The sequence below is a fragment of the Panulirus ornatus genome, chromosome 26 (genome assembly GCF_036320965.1).
Source record: "Panulirus ornatus isolate Po-2019 chromosome 26, ASM3632096v1, whole genome shotgun sequence".
In the NCBI taxonomy this organism is placed as follows: Eukaryota; Metazoa; Arthropoda; class Malacostraca; order Decapoda; family Palinuridae; genus Panulirus; species Panulirus ornatus.
Window position 1 is genome coordinate 5,790,011 of NC_092249.1, and position 24,103 is coordinate 5,814,113.

The 24,103-nt window shown below is 42.9% G+C and overlaps 3 protein-coding genes across 3 annotated transcripts in view; 1 reads left to right on the forward strand and 2 right to left on the reverse strand.

Annotated features, from left to right (window-relative positions):
* The window catches only part of LOC139757421 (uncharacterized), a 53,233-nt gene extending 50,452 nt beyond the window's left edge, over nt 1-2,781 (reverse strand). The window contains exons 1-2 of the mRNA XM_071677924.1: nt 1,895-2,781; nt 569-646 (exon numbers count right to left, since the gene is read on the reverse strand). The gene's annotated coding sequence lies outside the window, so the exon portion shown is untranslated. The remainder of the gene's footprint in view (nt 1-568; nt 647-1,894) is intronic.
* Nucleotides 1-5,603, forward strand: part of LOC139757459 (uncharacterized) — a 25,893-nt gene extending 20,290 nt beyond the window's left edge. Inside the window, exons 9-10 of the mRNA XM_071677987.1 lie at nt 2,949-3,019; nt 4,235-5,603. Of these exons, the coding sequence (XP_071534088.1) occupies nt 2,949-3,019; nt 4,235-4,386 (223 nt within the window). The 3' untranslated portion in view covers nt 4,387-5,603. The remainder of the gene's footprint in view (nt 1-2,948; nt 3,020-4,234) is intronic.
* LOC139757420 (uncharacterized) lies at nt 5,378-21,791 on the reverse strand. The gene is given in 11 exon segments (XM_071677921.1): nt 5,378-7,364; nt 9,920-10,252; nt 10,476-10,574; nt 10,576-10,664; nt 12,966-13,098; nt 13,579-13,692; nt 16,498-16,739; nt 17,759-17,925; nt 18,882-19,132; nt 20,736-20,964; nt 21,592-21,791. Coding segments are annotated over 10 exon segments (1,872 nt in total). The 5' UTR covers nt 20,901-20,964; nt 21,592-21,791; the 3' UTR covers nt 5,378-7,085.
* Between the last annotated feature and the right edge of the window lie 2,312 nt (nt 21,792-24,103).

Sequence of the window (24,103 nt, forward strand, 5' to 3'; positions counted from 1 at the left end):
ATATATATATATATATATATATATATATATATATATATTCCTATGAGTCGACGGGGAAAATGAAACACGATAAGTTCCCAAGTGCACTTTCGTGTCATAATCACATCATCAGGGGAGACGCAACTGACTTGTAATTCTCTCTTGTGTCTCCCCTGATGATGTGATCATGACACGAAAGTGCACTTGGGAACTTATCGTGTTCCATTTTCCTCGTGGACTCATAGGAATATATATATATAATCTGTGTGTGTGTGTGTGTTGGTATGTATATGTATGTACGTATATGGGCGTTTATATACATGTGTGTATACACGAGTGGATAAGTCGTTCTTCGTCTGTTTCCTGGCGCCACCTGGCTGACGCGGGGAAACGGCGATCAAGAACAAAAAACGGAACAGGGACATAGTCCATGTATATATACACAACTCCCCCCCCCCCCCCCCTCCCACCGTAACAAGCAAATGACCCCAATGCCACAATATACAAATCGAGACCCCAATTTCGTTTTTTTTTTTTTTCAAGTATAGAAAACGACATGCGGTTCACAAGTGCATGGGAGGGTCCTTACCTTATTACGCGGATTTCCACCAATGGGGAAGCCTGGATGATCTCATTGGACAGCGAACGTTTCGCCTGGTGACATCACCTAAGAACAGAGAAATGAAAAAAAAAAAAAACGTTTTATTAAATGAAACATTATTTGCGTGTTGTCAAACTCGACATTACTATAATAATCAAGAATTTCACAGCACAAAACGTTTTTCGTACATAAACGTTTGAATACGTTACTTAAGGGGGCCTCATGGTTTGGGAAACGTTTTTCTCCATAAACGTTTGAATAGGTTAGTTAAGGCTACCTCATGGTTTGGGAAACGTTTTTCCTCCATAAACGTTTGACTACGTTGGTTAAAGTTACCTGATGATTTGGAAACTTTTTTCTCCATAAACGTTTGACTATGTTAGTTAAAGGCTACCACATGATTTGGGAACGTTTTTCCCCATAAACGTTCCAATATATTAAGGTTACCTCATGGTTTGGGAACGTTTTCGCCCATAAACGTTTTAAAGTTAGTTAAGGTCAAGTTATAAACGTTTCCAAGTTCGCTAAGCTACGTCACGTTACGTTCGAGTACGCAATGCCTCCAAAAACGTCTTAAAAACTACGCAAGCTTATGTTAATTAACGTTTACGTTGGGTTTAATTTGCATATGGCTATTCCCCCCCCACCCCATCAATGTTAGAATTTATGATAATTAAGATAACGAAAAGTTACGGATAATTTGGATGGGTGAGAGAAAAATTCCCTTAGTTGTATTTATCCCTTTTATTGATAACGACTGATAACGTATAAAATACTGTCCAGATAGCCTTTATCACTAGCTAATAATGTAAATAAATCAGCCTAGATAACCCATTAAATGACCAAATAGCATTTATCATTAAATAAAGTCAGTTATTTTTTTTTAGATACATTTCATCAATAAAATTTAAACGTAATAACTAGTTTAAACGCGAGCGTTTTAAAGAAGGAAATTACCAAGCATTTCAGAAGCTTCGAACACTTCGAAAAAATAAATAAATAAATTTATCTTCTGGTCGACACTAAGGCCAGATGAGACTGGGCGAATCTACGGAAATTTGGAATTAACCTGGGTTCGAATCTCGTCGACTGTTGGGGTTGACAATAGACGTCTCCATTTTCTTATATTCGTTCGGTCGACCGTCTCGAACCGCGAGCATGGCGGCGTTCGAGTCGACTCGACTCGACTCTCGAACCCACCAGGTTGGATAAATAACTCATTACCGCATTATATAACGTATAATTCCGTATGATATACGTTATATCAAGATCTTTATACTATTACGTAAGTCTACAAGTGGTATATGGTCTTACCTTGGCCTGAGAAACTGTAAAAATTCCAATAAATAAGAGAGGCTCCTTGAACACTCTACCATCACACACTTCCAAACAAAGCACACTCGTAAATGCGTGAAGATTTGATAATTATACAAACATACTTTTATTTACATTTATTTTGAAGTATTAATGAAGACGAATTTTTTTATTATATTATAAAATAAGAAACAGATCTCCGTATCTGTTTTAAGACGGTAAAATTAAAAATTAAAACTTTTGTGAATGCTCCACTTTCCCTAAACTCGCCTATCTCGAAGTTTTATATATAAAAAGCTTTTTTTGGACAGTTTTTAACGGCATTACGCTACTGTAGCCTAACTCGGTCACCATACGATGAATTTCATGATTCATTTAGCGCCTTGCCTTCTTAAAAATGCTTAGGACATAATAAATGGTTGCATACGATTAATTTGACCTAAATTTTCCCGCCTCAAATTCCAATCTTTTCTGATGACCAAACGATGTGATGTGTGAATATATTTTTTTGAGCTAAGTTTTATAAGACTTTTAAAGAGTAAGAATATTCTAATTTTCTAACAATAGTTTGTTTGTGTTTGTTAGAGATGATGTTGCATCGTGTGTGTGTATGTGTGTTTGTTTGTGTGTGTGTGTGTGTGTGTGTGTGTGCTCGGGGTGCCATTAATGGCACAAGCTGGGTGTCACTGTGTGCCCGGGGTGCCATTATTGGCACACTACAGCCCATGTATAAACTAGGATGTATAAATCTTGTATGAGAATGCATGTATAACATGATAATTAAATAAATTGCTAAAGAGAATAAAAATAGCATTATGAAGAGGCTTTATTAGAATAATAAACATTATATGATAACTAAATTTTAATATTAATTATATAATAAATTACGAACATTTTCAGACCTTTTCTTACACAGGAACAAACAGTATTTTGATATATACATTTTTTTTGTGTTCATTCTTCTAGAAATTTCTACAATTTTTTGTTTTTCCAATTTTGATATAGGAAAGAACACTTAATATATATGTCATACATGGGTTCATATGCCCAGCAGGTCACGTGGACGACCAAGGGCGCGTGCAAAGTCCCTGGATGTGAAGAAGAACAACACAGCTGCTCACGATGTGGTAAGGAGGAGGCGCGGCCATTCCAATGCCTGGCACCGTGTCAAAGGCTTTCTCTCACTTTTTTTTTTTTTTCCATTTCTTGCCCTCAAATGTATAATTTCTTTCTCTTTTTCTTTTCACTTGTTGATGTGACCATTAATAGAATTCTTTGATGTGTAGAGTGTAGCATGTAGACCTGTATCTGATGCCAAAATAATGTCCATCTATCATAATTTATCAATTAGGGTGAAAGGTATGCACGGGACAGAGTTAATTGGAACATTGTGGTATACCGGGGTCGACGTGCTGTCGTTAGACTGAACCAGGGCATGTGAAGCGTCCTGGGTAAACCATGGAAAGGTCTGTGAGGGGGAGGCCCTGCATGTGGATAGGGAGCTGTGGTTTCGGTGCATTGGACAAGACAACTAGAGAATGCACGTGAGCGGATGTGGCCTTCCTGGCGCTACCTCGCTCACGCGGGAAGCTCCAATCAAGTATGAATTATAATTGACCAGACCTGTAATATAGCCTTCTAGTTTACATAACCATATATATATATATATATATATATATATATATATATATATATATATATATATATATATATATATGTGTATATATATATATATATATATATATATATATATATATATATATATATATATATATATATATATTTATATACATATATATATATATATATATATATATATATATATATATATATATTTTTGCTTTGTCGCTGTCTCCCGCGTTTGCGAGGTAGCGCATATATATGTGTGTGTATATATTTATATATATATATATATATATATATATATATATATATATATATATATATATATATCTTTTCTTTCTTTCAAACTTCGCCATTTCCCGCATTAGCGAGGTAGCGTTAAGAACAGAGGACTGGGCCTTTGAGGGAATATCCTCACCTGGCCCCCTTCTCTGTTCCTTCTTTTGGAAAAATAAAAAAAAAATAATGAGGGGAGGATTTCCAGCCCCCCGCTCCCTCCCCTTTTAGTCGCCTTCTACGACACGCAGGGAATACGTGGGAAGTATTCTTAATCCCCTATCCCCAGGGATAATATATATATATATATATATATATATATATATATATATATATATATATATATATATATATATATATATATTCTTGATTTATATAATAGAGCTCATTTCTTCGTCCCGTTTCATCCACATTAATATATATACATCTGTTCCCTCCTGCTGGTGGCGCCCTTGAGCCCCATGCTGAGGGGCGGCAAGGTGGAGGAGGCGCCCTCGCTGAGGTCGTCGTCTGGAGTGTTCGACGAGTCGTACGAGGCGAGCAACGAGGCCTCGACCACCGCCTCCGTCGAACTGAGCTCAGACAAGCTGTAGGAGGGAGGGAGACGCGCCCTTAGTCCACAGCCATCCTGGGAGGAAAACCAAGGACAAGGACCAGTGTCTATACCCATCCTGGGGAAAAACATACTTGTTTTTCCCAGAACAGGAGGAAAGGATAGTTTTGTTTTTCCCAGGGTGACGTACGTTTCCTAGGATGAGTAATTATCACAGACTAGGAAAATATTATGATAGACTTAAGTGTCTATCGCCATCATAGATGGTCAGCCATTATCTATTTCAAATATGCGTTCCTTATTCCGTTAGTAGAAGTTAGAGTTCTAAGAGTTTTAATACTTTACTGAAAAGATTTATAGTGGTGCTGGCCGTGGCTTCGTAGCACTTAATGGTAAATGAGTAATTAATGCATTAATGATCACTTCCAATGAATCACAGTACTGGTTCACGTCATTCGTAGCATCTAATCTTTTCAGAATTTCCAGTTATAGTTTAGTATCCCTTCCATGCAATATATACGTTTTCTGTAAACATGAAGAGATTCATTTTCTATTAATGGAGAGGGGACACTTGCCAAAAGCAAACCTCTTTCTATATATATATATATATATATATATATATATATATATATATATATATATAAACTTAATATGCTCAATGTTTTCCGTCCAGTCTATGCTCAAAGAAATTCTATGATATAATTACATAATTTCAGTTATTAGGCCATCAAACATCAGAGCAGAGGAATTTTAGATAGAAGATAAATAGGAAAGTTAGAAAACGCTGGTTTAATGAATTTCCTCTGCTTCAGTAGCCATTACATATTTAATTGTCTTTAACACTTTATTAAAAAAAGCTGCTGCATCTGCGTTATTTATGTAGAAATTAGTGTTCCAAGAAGGTAATGGACAAATAGGCTTTTATCTATTTCTAATAGAGTATTAAAGGCATTTTTTTTTTCGTTCTATTTACATTAGGGTAACAAAAGACAATTTTTATCTATTTCCAGTAGGCTAATAGATAAATTAGGTTTTTCCCCCAATATGGGGCGTTTTTATTTATCCATTTACATCAACGATTAACATAGGGAAATATGAGAGGATGATGGACACAACAGGTGTTCAAAAACCAGCGACGCCATCTTGTCAAATCAGATTCCAAAGTTTTATTTGGAAAAAATCTAATAAAAAACATATTTATAGGTTCTATTTACAGACAGGCCGCTAAAACATATGTAAAAAAAAAAACACACAAAATATTTACCATAATTTTTTTCTTTTTTTGGCTTTTAGAATATCATATAGACAATTATGAAGGCCTTTCATGTTGCCATAGTATTTATAACACAATATCCAAATATTTATGTAATAGGCCTAATTTTCTTTTCGTAGTGACAAGTGACATTTGTTATCAAAATAGCAACTTTTTCTTGTATTTTACGAGGAACATAATTACTTCCCTAACATTAAATTTTGTAAATAAAGTGCTCAGAAAAATTTATTATCACTTTCATTAAACTTACTAAATTATACAAAGTTCACTACACCAGACTCAACCCTTTTTTTCTTTGAACACTGTTCTCATTAACTTACCATATACTTCTTCCTTTAATCCTGTAATTCCCTTCTTTTTTTATCTTAAAAATGTAATCAGTAACTTAAAATTATTATAGTTTCTCAACTGACGACAAATGTTAACTATTATAACTAGCTGTAACGTAGTTATCATTCGCATGGAACCATCTCTGATTACGTTTTCTTCAGTTCTGACTCTAAGGATAACATATTTATCAAATTTAAAAGTGTCTTGTTCTTGGTTATTTCGTAAGTACATCTGGATGACAACTATTACACATTATTTTGTTTACGTAGACCACAGACGAAGGCTACACCAGACAAAAACATTAAGATTCACCAATTTAATCCTAAATTCTTCCATCCCATTTTCTATACTTCTCTTAAATTACTAAATACACTTCAGTCTTACCAAAGAGCATTAATATAATCTTAAACTGTTCAGTGAAATATAATTCCATCTCAAATTAAAATATACACACACACACACACATATATATATATATATATATATATATATATATATATATATATATATATATATATATATATATTTTCATATATTATTCGCCACTTCCTGCGTTAGCAAGGTAGCGTCAAGGACAGAGGACTGAGCCTTTGAGGGAACACCCTCACTTGGCCCCCCTTCTCTGTTCCAGCCCCTCCCGCTCCCTCCCCTTTTAGTCGCCTTCTACGACATGTAATCCTCGATGTAAACAAACAATATGTTACAAACGTATATGAATATCACAGATATGTCTACAACAGACAGTCACACAAGGCAAAAAATTCTTTTTATTGCAACATGTCTTTTTTTCTTTCCCCCCCCACACGTAAACACAAGATCCCATGCCACTTGTTAAATTTCTATACCCATTTTACCCCACAAAAAAAATGGGGATTTTACTCATTATTTTGGGAATGGGTCCATAACTGCACACCTTTATTGAAAGAAATGAGTCCAAACGCTGGAGAATAATGGGGAATGGGTCGTTGAAAGACAAAAAAAAGAAGAGGCTTACACTTGAGAAGTGTATGAATCTTACATTCACAAGCGTCATGTATGAACAACGTCACATTTTCCTTGGCGTTTCACTCCAGAAGATGAGTCGCGTCGCATTTACTATGGCAAAGGCCCTGCGTCAGGAGGACCCACCGTCTGCGTCAGTAGGAGACCGCGTTGCTGAGCACGACGGACCAGTAGGCGACGCAGAAGAGGATGAAGACACAGGCATAGACGACCCTGGCGGCCACGAGCGGGTCTGTGAGGAGGAGGTGGAGGAGACTTCGACTTCGACTCCTCCTGCTGGAGGAGGAGGGGAGGTGGTCAGAGGCAGGCGACTTGTTGACCTGTGGTTCCTCCACGCCCTTGGCCCTCGGGGACTGCTGCAGGCGAGCACGTGGCCACCGGAACTTCACGTCGATGGCCACGTGAAATATCACCTGCGTCAGAAAGGTCCTCGCTAAAATCTCACTTTTAAAAGAACAAACCCATCCAGAAAGTTCCAATATTTTTTCCCCCATCAGTGATACATCTCTACGTTTCCCGCGTGGGCGAGGTAGCGCCAGGGAACACAAGAGTGAGCCTACGTCTATCTCTACGTTTCCCGCGTGAGCGAGGTAGCGTCAGGGAACACAAGAGTGAGCCTACGTCTATCTCTACGTTTCCCGCGTGAGCGAGGTAGCGTCAGGGAACACAAGAGTGAGCCTACGTCTATCTCTACGTTTCCCGCGTGCGCGAGGTAGCGTCAGGGAACACAAGAGTGAGCCTACGTCTATCTCTACGTTTCCCGCGTGAGCGAGGTAGCGTCAGGGAACACAAGAGTGAGCCTACACCTATCTCTACGTTTCCCAAGAGGGCGAGGTAGCGTCAGGGAACACAAGAGTGAGCCTACGTCTATCTCTACGTTTCCCGCGTGAGCGAGGTAGCGTCAGGAAACACAAGAGTGAGCCTACGTCTATCTCTACGTTTCCCGCGTGAGCGAGGTAGCGTCAGGAAACACAAGAGTGAGCCTACGTCTATCTCTACGTTTCCCGCGTGAGCGAGGTAGCGTCAGGAAACACAAGAGTGAGCCTACGTCTATCTCTACGTTTCCCGCGTGAGCGAGGTAGCGTCAGGGAACACAAGAGTGAGCCTACGTCTATCTCTACGTTTCCCGCGTGAGCGAGGTAGCGTCAGGGAACACAAGAGTGAGCCTACGTCTATCTCTACGTTTCCCGCGTGAGCGAGGTAGCGCCAGGGAACACAAGAGTGAGCCTACGTCTATCTCTACGTTTCCCGCGTGCGCGAGGTAGCGTCAGGGAACACAAGAGTGAGCCTACGTCTATCTCTACGTTTCCCGCGTGCGCGAGGTAGCGTCAGGGACACATGAGTGAGGCTTTCAAGGGATAAAGAACTCCTCCTGTTCAAGGAAGGTTATAATACAGGAGAGGAGGTCTTCCAATAACCCCGTTCTGCAACACATAGAAGATAGATATGATACCTCTGCTATCTCCCCCCCAGGGATACAGACACACAATCCTAATATACTATAGAAATTCCTGTGAGAATAACAGACCTTAAAGCCATGTTCAGAGGAGAACACAGAACCTTAAAGCCATGTTCAGAGAACACAGAACCTTAAAGCCATGTTCAGAGGAGAACACAGAACCTTAAAGCCATGTTCAGAGGAGAACACAGAACCTTAAAGCCTTGTTCAGAGGAGAACACAGAACCTTAAAGCCTTGTTCAGAGGAGAACACAGAACCTTAAAGCCATGTTCAGAGAACACAGGACCTTAAAGCCATGTTCAGAGGAGAACACAGCACCTTAAAGCCATGTTCAGAGAACACAGAACCTTAAAGCCTTGTTCAGAGGAGAACACAGAACCTTAAAGCCTTGTTCAGAGGAGAACACAGAACCTTAAAGCCTTGTTCAGAGGAGAACACAGAACCTTAAAGCCATGTTCAGAGAACACAGGACCTTAAAGCCATGTTCAGAGGAGAACACAGCACCTTAAAGCCATGTTCAGAGAACACAGAACCTTAAAGCCATGTTCAGAGGAGAACACAGAACCTTAAAGCCTTGTTCAGAGGAGAACACAGGACCTTAAAGCCTTGTTCAGAGGAGAACACAGAACCTTAAAGCCTTGTTCAGAGAACAGAGAACCTTAAAGCCTTGTTCAGAGAACAGAGAACCTTAAAGCCTTGTTCAGAGAACACACAGAACCTTAAAGCCATGTTCAGAGAACACAGAACCTTAAAGCCATGTTCAGAGGAGAACAGAGAACCTTAAAGCCTTGTTCAGAGGAGAAACACAGAACCTTAAAGCCATGTTCAGAGGAGAACAGAGAACCTTAAAGCCATGTTCAGAGGAGAACAGAGAACCTTAAAGCCTTGTTCAGAGGAGAACACAGAACCTTAAAGCCATGTTCAGAGGAGAACAGAGAACCTTAAAGCCTTGTTCAGAGGAGAACACAGAACCTTAAAGCCTTGTTCAGAGGAGAACACAGAACCTTAAAGCCATGTTCAGAGGAGAACAGAGAACCTTAAAGCCTTGTTCAGAGAACACAGAACCTTAAAGCCTTGTTCAGAGGAGAACACAGAACCTTAAAGCCTTGTTCAGAGGAGAACACAGAACCTTAAAGCCATGTTCAGAGAACAGAGAACCTTAAAGCCTTGTTCAGAGGAGAACACAGAACCTTAAAGCCTTGTTCAGAGGAGAACACAGAACCTTAAAGCCTTGTTCAGAGAACACAGAACCTTAAAGCCTTGTTCAGAGGAGAACACAGAACCTTAAAGCCTTGTTCAGAGGAGAACACAGAACCTTAAAGCCTTGTTCAGAGGAGAACACAGGACCTTAAAGCCTTGTTCAGAGGAGAACACAGAACCTTAAAGCCATGTTCAGAGAACACAGAACCTTAAAGCCATGTTCAGAGAACACAGAGAACCTTAGAAACTTTGTTGTACGAAGGACAGAACTCGACCTCCCTCTCCGTCTCCCACACCGCGTCTTTTACCTGCGAGAAGATGAAGGTGATGGCGAAGGAACACCACACGTCTATGGCCTTGGTGTACGAGGTGGGCGGGAGGCTCTCCGACATCTGCTGGTAGAGGGCGTACAGCACCAGCAGGATGGTAATGGACATCATGACCCTCAGATCACGGCTCTCCCTCCGGCAGAAGAGAGAGGCGTAGCTGATGAGCATCAACATGATGGTGGGCAGGTAAGCCGAGGTCACGTAGTAGCCATAGCGTCGGTGGAGGTCTATGGTGACCCAAGCGGTGCTATAACCTTCTAGAAGGGCGGGCCTGACGCGTGGCCTCAGCACTTCGTACTCCGTCAGGAGGACCTGGGTCGTCCAAAAGAGAGAGAGGCGACACAAGGTTATTAATATATGGTACTTGGCGCACCTGACGGGGACGTATACAAGGGCGTGAGGAGAGAGAGTATGTGGCCTTCGTAACGACCAATTAAGATTGTTATATAACAAAGGACAACGCGTAGTTACACCAATTCCGAAGGGTACGCGCGCGCGCCCTCTCGAACGACCCTGACACGCCCCTTCTCCTCACCTCTCCGAGGTAGGCGACGCTGGTTTTATGCCATAAGAGAAACTCGCTGCTGGCGGAGGACAGTCGTATCTTCAGGAGGCATCGCTGGGTGTCGAACGGGGAAGTTGCGTAGGTCCATGGCGCAGGAGAAGGGCGCGTTCACCTTCTGGCTCAACTGCAGTGGGTTTCTGCTCCCAGTGTACACCTCGTCTGCGTCAGGAGGGAGGGAAAAAAAGGGAATATTGTGGTCTGGTTCGAAGGGAGGAGAGAAAAGGGACCATACCAGAGGCCTCTGTGGTCTTGTTTCTGTCTGGTTCGAAGGGAGGAGGAGAAAAAGGGACCATACCAGGGGCCTCTGTGGTCTTGTTTCTGTCTGGTTCGAAGGGAGGAGAGAAAAAGGGACCATATCAGAGGCCTCTGTGGTCTTGTTTCTGTCTGGTTCGAAGGGAGGAGAGAAAAAGGGACCATACCAGGGGCCTCTGTGGTCTTGTTTCAGTCTGGTTCGAAGGGAGGAGAGAAAAAAAAGGGACCATCCAGGGGCCTCTGTGGTTCTGTTTCTGTCTGGTTCGAAGGGAGGAGAGAAAAAAAGGGACCATACCAGGGGCCTCTGTGGTCTTGTTTCTGTCTGGTTCGAAGGCATGTGGAGAAAAAGGGACCATACCAGAGGCCTCTGTGGTCTTGTTTGAGTCTGGTTCGAAGGGAGGAGGAGAAAAAGGGACCATACCAGGGGCCTCTGCGGTCTTGTTTCTGTCTGGTTCGAAGAGAGGAGAGGAAAAAAAGGGACCATACCAGGGGCCTCTGTGGTCTTGTTTCTGTCTGGTTCGAAGAGAGGAGAGGAAAAAAAGGGACCATACCAGGGGCCTCTGTGGTCTTGTTTCTGTCTGGTTCGAAGGGAGGAGAGGAAAAAAAGGGACCATACCAGGGGCCTCTGTGGTCTTGTTTCTGTCTGGTTCGAAGATAGGAGAGGAAAAAAAGGGACCATACCAGGGGCCTCTGTGGTCTTGTTTCTGTCTGGTTCGAAGATAGGAGAGGAAAAAAAGGGACCATACCAGGGGCCTCTGTGGTCTTAATTCTGTATCCGAAGCACAAGACACAGAGGACCAAGATCCTCACATTATGACATGGGTGAGAAATACAGGGAAGAGGAAGATGGCAAGTTATGGATGGAATGGAAAACATACTATAAAAAAAAGGGGTGGGTGGGGGTCAGGTGCTACAAGCTGGGAAAGACATGGAAAGGGTTAAAAAAAAGGTGTTCCAAAGCGGTGTGGAAAGGGGGAGGGAATGGAAAAGGGGTGGGTCAGGTGCTACAAGCTGGGAAAGACATGGAAAGGGTTAAAAAAAAAGGTGTTTCAAAGCTAAGCGGTGTGGAAAGGGAATGGAAAAGGGGGGTGTCAGGTGCTACAAGCTGGGAAAGACATGGAGGAATCGTTCCAAAATTTAATCCTAAAAATCCATCTTTTGTAATCCCCTTGTTACCCTACCACTGATTGGCTAAACTACTGGAAGGACCAATTAACGACAAGGGCCAATTAACTATGGCCGTCTATGGCAATCTAATAAATCCAACAATGGAAAAAAATGAAAATAGAAATAATATCTTTCAACCAAACATCTTCAGATCTTAAAAATATAATTCGATCACTACACACATACACACACACACACACACACACACACACGCACACATACACATACACCCCACACACACACACGCGCACATACACACACATACACACACACACACACGCACACATATACACACCCACACACACACACATACACACACATACACACACACACACACGCACACATATACACACCCCACACACACACACATACACACACATACACACACACACACACGCACACATATACACACCCCACACACACACACATACACACACATACACACACACACACACGCACACATATACACACCCCACACACACACACATACACACACATACACACACACACATACACACACACACACACGCACACATATACACACCCCACACACACACACATACACACACATACACACACACACACACGCACACATATACACACCCCACACACACACACATACACACACATACACACACACACACACGCACACATATACACACCCCACACACAGACACACACACATACACACCCCCCCCCCCACACACACACACACACACACATACACACCCCCCCCCCCCCCCACACACACACCATTGCTCTCCCCTGATCAACACCACGTTTTCTTCCCTCCTGCACTTCGTTTTCTATGACTGGACCAGTCCTCAACATACATATTCGATGACTACACACACACACACACACACACACACACACAAGCACACACACACACATACACACACACACACACACCATTGCTCTCTCGTGATCAACACCACGTTTTCTTCCCTCCCGCACGTCGTTTTCTATGACTGGACCAATCCTCAACATATACATATATTCAAGAATGGGAAACCCCCCCAACCCCCCCCCCCCTCCTACCGTGGGTTGGGCGCTGGGCATCGTCCTGCTGTGGCTTAGACGCGCGAACCACCTTCAGCAGCGCCTCCGTCGTGTGGGTGCTGGGGAAGTCGGCGTTCACCAGCTCCAGTTTGGGCGTCCACACTGACGAGGCCTGGCGGGCGGGCGGGAGGAAGGGGGCGTGGTCAGTGGCTGGCCCAGGGAGGAGGGGAAGTGGACGTAACGGGCAGCAAGTTCACGGGGGAAGTGAAACACCGGTAATTTCCCAAGTGCACTTTCGTGTCATAATCACATCATCAGGGGAGACACAAGAGAGAAATATAACAGTCAGTTGATATACAATGAAGAGACGCCACACATATAGATATCTTTCTTTCTTTCATACTTTTCGCCATTTCCCGCATTAGCGAGGTAGCGTCAAGAACAGAGAACTGGGCCTTTTGAGGGAATAATATCCTCACTTGGCCCCCTTCTCTGTTCCTTCTTTTGGAAAATAATAAAAAAGAAGAGAGAGAAAGGGGAGGATTTCCAGCGCCCACCCCCCGTCGCTCCCTCCCCTTTGAGTCGCCTTCTACGACACCCTACCCCCACCCCACCCCCCTCCCCCCTCCTCCTTAACTACCGAACGACCAACCTTGATGTAGTTAAGGTCCCTTAATGGCTTCAGGTTGTGGAAGCCCAACCTCTGGTCGTACCAGGAGACGAGGGTCGAGAAATCCACCGTCACCTTCATGTCCCGTATGTTGATCTGGGGTTACAGAAAACGGGAGATGGGGTTACAGAAAACGGGAGGTGGCGTTACAGAAAACGGGAGATGGGGTACAGCTTCTGGGGGGGGGGGGCGTCGAAGGAATTGTATTAAGGGAAAAAAAAAATTAAAATGTCTTATTACGACAAATCTCATACAAAAGGGTTCTTTTACAACAATGGTATGGCAATACGTCAAAACACCTACACAATACAATAAACAAATATGTCCTTTTTTTTTTGGACCTTTTCCCACTAGGTAGCGCTACCTACGGTATATAAAAGGGGTCAACCTCAACACACTAGGTAAAACCTGGAACCTTTTACGTACAGTCCAATTCTATTCACAAATCTCTAATATACTATTACGTATCGCTACTACATTAATATGTCTCCTACCCACCATGTCCTCCATGTACATTAATATGTCTCCTACGCACCATGTCCTCCACGTACACCAATATGTCTCCTACCCACCATGTCCTCCACGTACACCAATATGTCTCCCACCCACCTACCCTTCCTCCACCATGTCCTCCACGTACACCAATATGTCTCCTACCCATCATGTCCTCCACGTACACCAATATGTCTCCTACCCACCTACCCTTCCTCCACCATGTCCTCCACGTACACCAATATGTCTCCCACCCACCTACCCTTCCTCCACCATGTCCTCCACGTACACCAATATGTCTCCCACCCACCTACCCTTCCTCCACCATGTCCTCCACGTACACCAATATGTCTCCCACCCACCTACCCTTCCTCCACCATGTCCTCCACGTACACCAATATGTCTCCTACCCACCTACCCTTCCTCCACCATGTCCTCCACGTACACCAATATTTCCCCTACCCACCATGTCCTCCACGTACACCAATATGTCTCCTACCCACCATGTCCTCCACGTACACCAATATGTCTCCTACCCACCTACCCTTCCTCCACCATGTCCTCCACGTACACCAATATGTCTCCTACCCACCCACCCTTCCTCCACCATGTCCTCCACGTACACCAATATGTCTCCTACCCACCTACCCTTCCTCCACCATGTCCTCCACGTACACCAATATGTCTCCTACCCACCTACCCTTCCTCCACCATGTCCTCCACGTACACCAATATGTCTCCTACCCACCCACCCTTCCTCCACCATGTCCTCCACGTACACCAATATGTCTCCTACCCACCTACCCTTCCTCCACCATGTCCTCCACGTACACCAATATGTCTCCTACCCACCTACCCTTCCTCCACCATGTCCTCCACGTACACCAATATGTCTCCTACCCACCCACCCTTCCTCCACCATGTCCTCCACGTACACCAATATGTCTCCTACCCACCCACCCCTTCCTCCACCATGTCCTCCACGTACACCAATATGTCTCCTACCCACCCACCCTTCCTCCACCATGTCCTCCACGTACACCAATATGTCTCCACCCACCCAACCCTTCCTCCACCATGTCCTCCACGTACACCAATATGTCTCCCACCCACCTACCCTTCCTCCACCATGTCCTCACGTACACCAATATGTCTCCTACCCACCCACCCTTCCTCCACCATGGTCCTCCACGTACACCAATATGTCTCCTACCCACCTACCCTTCCTCCACCATGTCCTCCACGTACACCAATATGTCTCCCTACCCTTCCTCCACCATTCCTCCACGTACACCAATATGTCTCCTACCCACCCACCCTTCCTCCACCATGTCCTCCACGTACACCAATATGTCTCCTACCCACCTACCCTTCCTCCACCATGTCCTTCCACGTACACCAATATGTCTCCTACCCACCTACCCTTCCTCCACCATGTCCTCCACGTACACCAATATGTCTCCTACCCACCAAACCCTTCCTCCACCATGTCCTCCACGTACACCAATTATGTCTCCTACCCACCTACCCTTCCTCCAACCATGTCCTCCACGTACACCAATATGTCTCCTACCCACAACCCTTCCTCCACCATGTCCCTCCACGTACACCAATAATGTCTCCCACCCACCTACCCTTCCTCCACCATGTCCTCCACGTACACCAATAAGTACCTTCATCCACTACACCAATATGTCTCCCACCCACCTACCCTTCCTCCACCATGTCCTCCACGTACACCAATATGTCTCCCACCCACCCTACCCTTCCTCCACCATGTCCTCCACGTACACCAATATGTCTCCTACCCACCTACCCTTCCTCCACCATGTCCTCCACGTACACCAATATGTCTCCTACCCACCTACCCTTCCTCCACCATGTCCTCGCACTGTACACCAATAAGTCACCCCCACCTACCCTTCCTCCACCATGTCCTCCACGTACACCAATATGTCTCCTACCCACCCACCCTTCCTCCACCATGTTCTCCACGTACACCAATATGTCTCCTACCCACCTACCCTTCCTCCACCATGTCCTCCACGTACACCAATATGTCTCCTACCCACCCACCCACCTCCACCATGTCCTCCACGTACACCAATATGTCTCCCACCCACCTACCCTTCCTCCACCATGTCCTCCACGTACACCAATATGTCTCCTACCCACCCACCCACCTCCACCATGTCCTCCACGTACACCAATATGTCTCCTACCCACCTACTCTTCCTCCACCATGTCCTCCACGTACACCAATATGTCTCCTACCCACCCGCCCTTCCTCCACCATGTCCTCCACGTACACCAATATGTCTCCTACCCACCCGCCCTTCCTCCACCATGTCCTCCACGTACACCAATATGTCTCCTACCCACCCTCTCCACCCCCCCCCCCCTCCATACCTCGGAAAATCCATGGATGCTGACGGAGAGGTTGAGGTCCAAGGGCCCCGGTTCGATCCCCGGCGGCGGTAAAGTGTCCAAGTATGCCCGGGGCATGGCCAGCTTCTCGCAGCCCGTCTCGTCGCTGTGGTCTGGACAGTCGACCCGGAGGTCACACCGCCGGCGCAGGTCCACGCACGTGCCCTCCCCGCACGTGTACTCCCAGCTGTGGCACGCGGAGAGGGAGAGCTCGTGCAGCGTGTCTGGAAGAGCCAAAGGGGGGGAAGGGGGGGAATGGATGCACGTGAGTGTGTGTGTGCGTGTCTCTGTTATAATAATACGAGTATAGATGGATGCACGTGAGTGTGTGTGTGTCTCTGTTATAATAATACGAGTATAGATGGATGCACGTGAGTGTGTATGTGTCTCTGTTATAATAATACGAGTATAGATGGATGCACGTGAGTGTGTGTGTGTCTCTGTTATAATAATACGAGTATAGATGGATGCACGTGAGTGTGTGTGTGTCTCTGTTATAATAATACGAGTATAGATAGATGCACGTGAGTGTGTCTCTCTGTTATAATGGGTACTTATGGATGCACGCGAGTGTGTCTCATAATAATACAAGTACCTATGGATGCACGTGAGTGTGCGTCTCGTATTTCTTTCGTCTGTTTCCTTGCGCTACCTCGCTAACGCGGGAGACAGCGACAAAGCAAAATAAATAAATACCTAACTATGGAACATTTACTAACCTTTATCGTCCTCAGTTCTGTAAAACATTTGTGACTAGAATGATTATTAACTTTATCATCCTTAATTCTATAAAACATTAGTTACCACAAGATAAAATAAGAAAAATTGAGGGAAATGCTCAAAAGACGTCTACTCCCTCCTAGCACTGACGGGTGACTAAACTCTCAAGCCGACCAATCACTTGGCAGGACTGGTTGATGCGCGGACATGATGCGCAGTTCCCTTCCCTGCGTGTTTAATCACCTCTCAACTCAATTAACGCTACGTAGTGAGTCATGACACACTTTGTGGACTCATTTGGTCAATTACCCAATAAACGAAACGACTTCGTCAGCTTTAATTAGTAGTTAAGCGTATGGTAAGGTCTTGTATGAACTATTTTGGGAGAGAAATGAGCCAATGCCATGGTTTTCCCCACCAAGAGAGAGCTTCAATTAACCAGAAATAATGGGTAATTATCATTATCATTACAATTAAGTTATTAATCCTGGAGGGCCATTTCCTCCGGGCGAGTCTTCCTTACCTTTCGGCTTGTCACAGAGGGCAAAGTTGGTGGCGACCCGCCACAACCTCCTGCCGAAGGGCATCTCGGAGGCGTAGGTGAAGTTGTCGGCGACCACCTCGCCCGTCCACATATTTTGGAGGCTCCAGGTGTTGTTCTCATACGAGAGGTAGTATTTGGTGAAGCCTCTGTCAACACAAGAGGCCATACATCTTTCCGTTAATTTCAAGAGGGCGTACGTCTTTCTCTAACTTCAAGAGGGCATACATCTTTCACTAATTTTAAAAGGCCATACATCTTTTCCAAATTTCAGAAGGCCATGCATCTTTTCCTAATTTCAAGAGGCCATATATCTTTCCCTAATTTCAAGAGGCTATACATCTTTTCCTTAATTTTAAGAGGCCATACATCTTTTCCTAATTCTAAGAGGCTATATATCTTTCCCAAAATTCAAGAGGCCATACATCTTTCTCTAATTTCAAGAGGGAATACATCTTTCCCGAAAATGAAGAGGCCATACATCTTTCCCTAGTTTTAAAAGGCCATACATTTCTCTGATTTCTTCGATAAAGTCTATAAAAAAAAAAGCTTTAACTATCGCTGTTTGACAAATTTAATAAATTTCATGTCTCTAAAAGCCAAATCAAAAATCTATCTAAACTAAACCTTATCCACCTAAACTAAAATTTAGCAAATAGATTCTATCCACCTAAAATTTAGCCAAACTAATTTTCCCCACCTAAATTCTGCATCATAAATCTTAACCTATCCTAACCAAATTTATTCACATAATCTTTACTAACCTAACCTAAATTTTATCAATAAATTTCAACAATTTAGCCTAGCCTAACCTAACCTAAATTTTATCAATAAATTTCAACAATTTAGCCTAGCCTAACCTAACCTAAATTTTATTAATAAATTTCAACAATTTAGCCTAGCCTAACCTAACCTAAATTTTATCAATAAATTTCAACAATTTAGCCTAGCCTAACCTAACCTAAAAATTTCATTAATTAATTTCACCAATTTAGCCTAACCTAACCTAAATTTTATTAATAAATTTCACCAATTTAGCCTAGCCTAACCTAATTTCCCCTTACTACACACACACACACCTTCCCCCTTACCCACGAGGACCTACCTGAAGGAGGGCATGTCCCCCCGCTGCTGCTCTATCCTGAAGTAGGTGGACTGGAGGTGCCCTTCGCAGAGGCCGCGCATGCGGTACACAACGGCCCGCCGCTCCTGACACGCCGCGCAGAACTGGTACACTTTCCTGCAGGAGATCTGAGTCCACTGGCCTCCCAGGGGCGGGACGTGGAAACCAGCGCAGCTCGACTTGGTTGACGAGGCAGTTACGCTCCCGAAGTTCGAGTAGTTGAGAGGGAGGCCCTTGGGAGTGGGTGGATGAGGGAGGAGGCGTCGTCGTGAATTAATGGGAATATTCCAACCATTGAAGATTTGATGGGAAGAAAATAGGGGGTAAATATTCGGGTTTTTTTTTTAATTTCCTTACGCTAGTTTCGTAATAGGATATTCCTTTTAATTTCGAAGTCTTTGATTATTTATTTATTTATTTCGGACAGATGGAGAGCTTTTGATCATTGAGAAACGCACACTATAATAGATCAATCAATGAAAATGAAGTTCAGCGAAAAAAAAGAATTGAAGAAAATGTATCTTGTTTACTTTCGTCCAAAGATTCCAGGGTTTTTGTGATCGCTATTGTGGTGAATATTGATCAAGGAGGAGCAATATTCACAGTAGGATATTGATCAAGGAGGAGCAATATTTACAGTAGGGTATTGATCAAGGAGGAGCAATATTTACAGTAGGATATTGATCGAGGAGCAATATTCACAGTAGGATATTGATCAAGGAGGAGCAATATTCACAGCAGGATATTGATCAAGGAGGAGCAATATTCACAGTAGGATATTGATCAAGGAGGAGCAATATTTACAGTAGGATATTGATCAAGGAGGAGCAATATTTACAGCAGGATATTGATCAAGGAGCAATATTCACAGTAGGATATTGATCAAGGAGGAGCAATATTTACAGTAGGATATTGATCAAGGAGGAGCAATATTTACAGTAGGATATTGATCAAGGAGGAGCAATATTCACAGTAGGATATTGATCAAGGAGGAGCAATATTTACAGTAGGATATTGATCAAGGAGGAGCAATATTCACAGTAGGATATTGATCAAGGAGGAGCAATATTTACAGTAGGATATTGATCAAGGAGGAGCAATATTCACAGTAGGATATTGGTCGAGGAGGAGCAATATTCACAGCAGGATATTGATCAAGGAGGAGCAATATTCACAGTAGGATATTGATCAAGGATGAGCAATATTCACAGTAGGATATTGATCAAGGAGCAATATTCACAGTAGGATATTGATCAAGGAGGAGCAATATTCACAGTAGGGTATAGATCAAGGAGGAGCAATATTCAAAACAGGATATTGATCAAGGAGGAGCAATATTCACAGTAGGATATTGATCAAGGAGGAGCAATATTCACAGTAGGATATTGATCAAGGAGGAGCAAAATTCACAGTAGGGTATTGATCAAGGAGGAGCAATATTCAAAACAGAATATTGATCAAGGGGGAGTAATATCATATATTGTCATTATATAACAATATAAATCGTTGATGAAGGCGGCTTTGTGATCATATAACATTTTATACAACCAATTGACCTTGAATTTGTCTATTGTTTTTTTTACAAATTTACATTTTTAAAAATATTTTGGCGTAAAAATCTTTTTTTTTTTTTTTTTTTAAATTTTGACAAATTTTTTTGGTCGTTTCGCGCACGACTTGTTTCAAGGACGACGTATATATATATATATATATATATATATATATATATATATATATATATATATATATATATATATATATATATATTTGGTAAATATATAACATTTCTTGGTAAATAATAGACATAATTACTTTCTCCTTCCCTTCATCCATTACCTCTGTGTCTATCCAGGCCCCAGACTGTCTATCGAGGTAGGCGCCTAGCCAGAAGAAACTGGAGGCGTGGTTAGGAGGCTGGCACTGCTCCAGCAGGAGGAAGGCGTCCTTGTATAGGGCAACATTGTCCTCAGGGCTCCTGGGAAGGGCTAAAGTCGACTTCATCTTGGCACATTGGAACTTCGCCTCCTCGACCTTCCATCTCCTAGGGACGACCACGAAGTCGAACCTGGAAATGGAAAATGGACCAAAAAGGGGGAAATAGAAATATGTATATATTGTTGGGGTCTTTGAGAAGCTTATAAGCGGACGAGGTGTGAGGTGAATTACCCTGCCATCTAGCGGGTGATCTCTAAGTTGGATGGTGCCATCTCCAATGTGGAGGTTCGTGCCAAAGAGATTTGATATTTAGTTTCTTTTCTGCTTTTACTTTTCAGCCATAGCGGGTCTCACAGCGTCAGGGCCCTGACGAAGAAATGGCTTCGTTCGTAAATGGACACGGTGCCTCACACCCATACCTCAGCATCTAAAAGCCCACACGCACGCACGCTTCAAGCTAATCCGAGCATGCCTCTCACCCTCCTTAATGTTCTAACCCCGATACCCCAAAGCATTTTTTTTTCACCACCCCTTCCCCCTCTTCTTCTTTCCTACCATAAAACAAAAGTGAATAGATCAAATCTATTCTCGTGATGGCATCATACTTCAGCATCTAAAGCCTACACGTCGCTTCAACCTAACCCGAGCATGCCTCTCACCCTCCTTAATGTTCTAACCCCGATACCCCAAAGCATTTTTTCCACCCCTTCTTGACCAGGTCGAAAAGGACCCGACCACAATCTACACACACACACACCTGTCGGAGGAGCAATATTCCTCCTTCGGCGACTCCACCGGGAGGACGTGGCCCTCCAGGACCCACTGGGCGGTGCTCCAGGCTACCAGGTCTCCTTCAGGTTGCTCTCCCGCCCCACACGTTGCCAGGGACCTGACCTCAGCCTCGCTCAAGGGCCGCGAGTACAGACTGGAGTGGAAACATCAAAGAACATGGTCGAAGGGCGTGAGGAATGGAGGAGGTGGTGAAGGGGGTGAAGTGATAGGGAAAGGGGAGGTCCAAGGCGAGGGAGAAATGGTGGGGGAAGAAATGGTGGAGGAAAGAGGAGAGAGAGAGTGTGTGAAAGTGGAGTATATGGGTGGAGATGGTGGTGGTGGAGGATGAAGGTCAGTGGTGGCGAAAGGGGATGGAGATGGAGGGAACAGAGAAGAGGGCCAGGTGAGGATATTCCCTCAAAGACCCAGTCCTCTGTTCTTAACGCTACCTCGCTATCGCGGGAAATGGCGAATAGTATGAAAGAATATATATATATATATATATATATATATATATATATATATATATATATATATATATATATATATATATATAAGCACGACGGTACGACCCCTTGAACACGACGGTACGACCGTCGTACACAAGGGGTCGTACCGTCGTACACAAGACACAACAGACAGATAGTAAATCTATGGGTCTCTTAGAATCACTGAAAATGACACACACACACACACACACTACACACATAAACCCACACACACACACACTACACACAAATACCCACACACACCCTACACCTACACACATACACACACTACACACATATACCCACACAACACTACGTATGTATGCATATGTGTGTGTATGTAGTGTGTGTATGTATGTGTGTATGTACTCTATGTATGTATGCATATGTGTGTGTATGTAGTGTATGTATGTGTGTATGTATGTGTGTATGTACTCTATGTATGTATGCATATGTGTGTGTATGTAGTGTATGTATGTGTGTATGTACTCTATGTATGTATGCATATGTGTGTGTATGTAGTGTATGTATGTGTGTATGTAGTGTATGTATGTGTGTATGTACTCTATGTATGTATGCATATGTGTGTGTATGTAGTGTATGTATGTGTGTATGTACTCTATGTATGTATGCATATGTGTGTGTATGTAGTGTATGTATGTGTGTATGTACTCTATGTATGTATGCATATGTGTGTGTATGTAGTGTATGTATGTGTGTATGTACTCTATGTATGTATGCATATGTGTGTGTATGTAGTGTATGTATGTGTGTATGTACTCTATGTATGTATGCATATGTGTGTGTATGTAGTGTATGTATGTGTGTATGTACTCTATGTATGTATGCATATGTGTGTGTATGTAGTGTATGTATGTGTGTATGTACTCTATGTATGTATGCATATGTGTGTGTATGTAGTGTATGTATGTGTGTATGTACTCTATGTATGTATGCATATGTGTGTGTATGTAGTGTATGTATGTGTGTATGTACTCTATGTATGTATGCATATGTGTGTGTATGTAGTGTATGTATGTGTGTATGTACTCTATGTATGTATGCATATGTGTGTGTATGTAGTGTGTGTATGTATGTGTGTATGTACTCTATGTATGTATGCATATGTGTGTGTATGTAGTGTATGTATGTGTGTATGTACTCTATGTATGTATGCATATGTGTGTGTATGTAGTGTGTGTATGTATGTGTGTATGTAGTGTATGTATGTGTGTATGTAGTGTATGTATGTGTGTATGTAGTGTGTGTATGTATGTGTGTATGTATGTGTGTATGTAGTGTATGTATGTGTGTATGTAGTGTATGTATGTGTGTATGTATGTGTGTATGTAGTGTATGTATGTGTGTATGTAGTGTATGTATGTGTGTATGTAGTGTATGTATGTGTGTATGTAGTGTATGTATGTGTGTATGTACTCTATGTATGTATGCATATGTGTGTGTATGTAGTGTGTGTATGTATGTGTGTATGTAGTGTATGTATGTGTGTATGTAGTGTATGTATGTGTGTATGTAGTGTATGTATGTGTGTATGTAGTGTATGTATGTGTGTATGTAGTGTATGTATGTGTGTATGTACTCTATGTATGTATGCATATGTGTGTGTATGTAGTGTATGTATGTGTGTATGTACTCTATGTATGTATGCATATGTGTGTGTATGTAGTGTATGTATGTGTGTATGTATGTGTGTATGTACTCTATGTATGTATGCATATGTGTGTGTATGTAGTGTATGTATGTGTGTATGTACTCTATGTATGTATGCATATGTGTGTGTATGTAGTGTATGTATGTGTGTATGTACTCTATGTATGTATGCATATGTGTGTGTATGTAGTGTATGTATGTGTGTATGTACTCTATGTATGTATGCATATGTGTGTGTATGTAGTGTATGTATGTGTGTATGTACTCTATGTATGTATGCATATGTGTGTGTATGTAGTGTATGTATGTGTGTATGTATGTGTGTATGTACTCTATGTA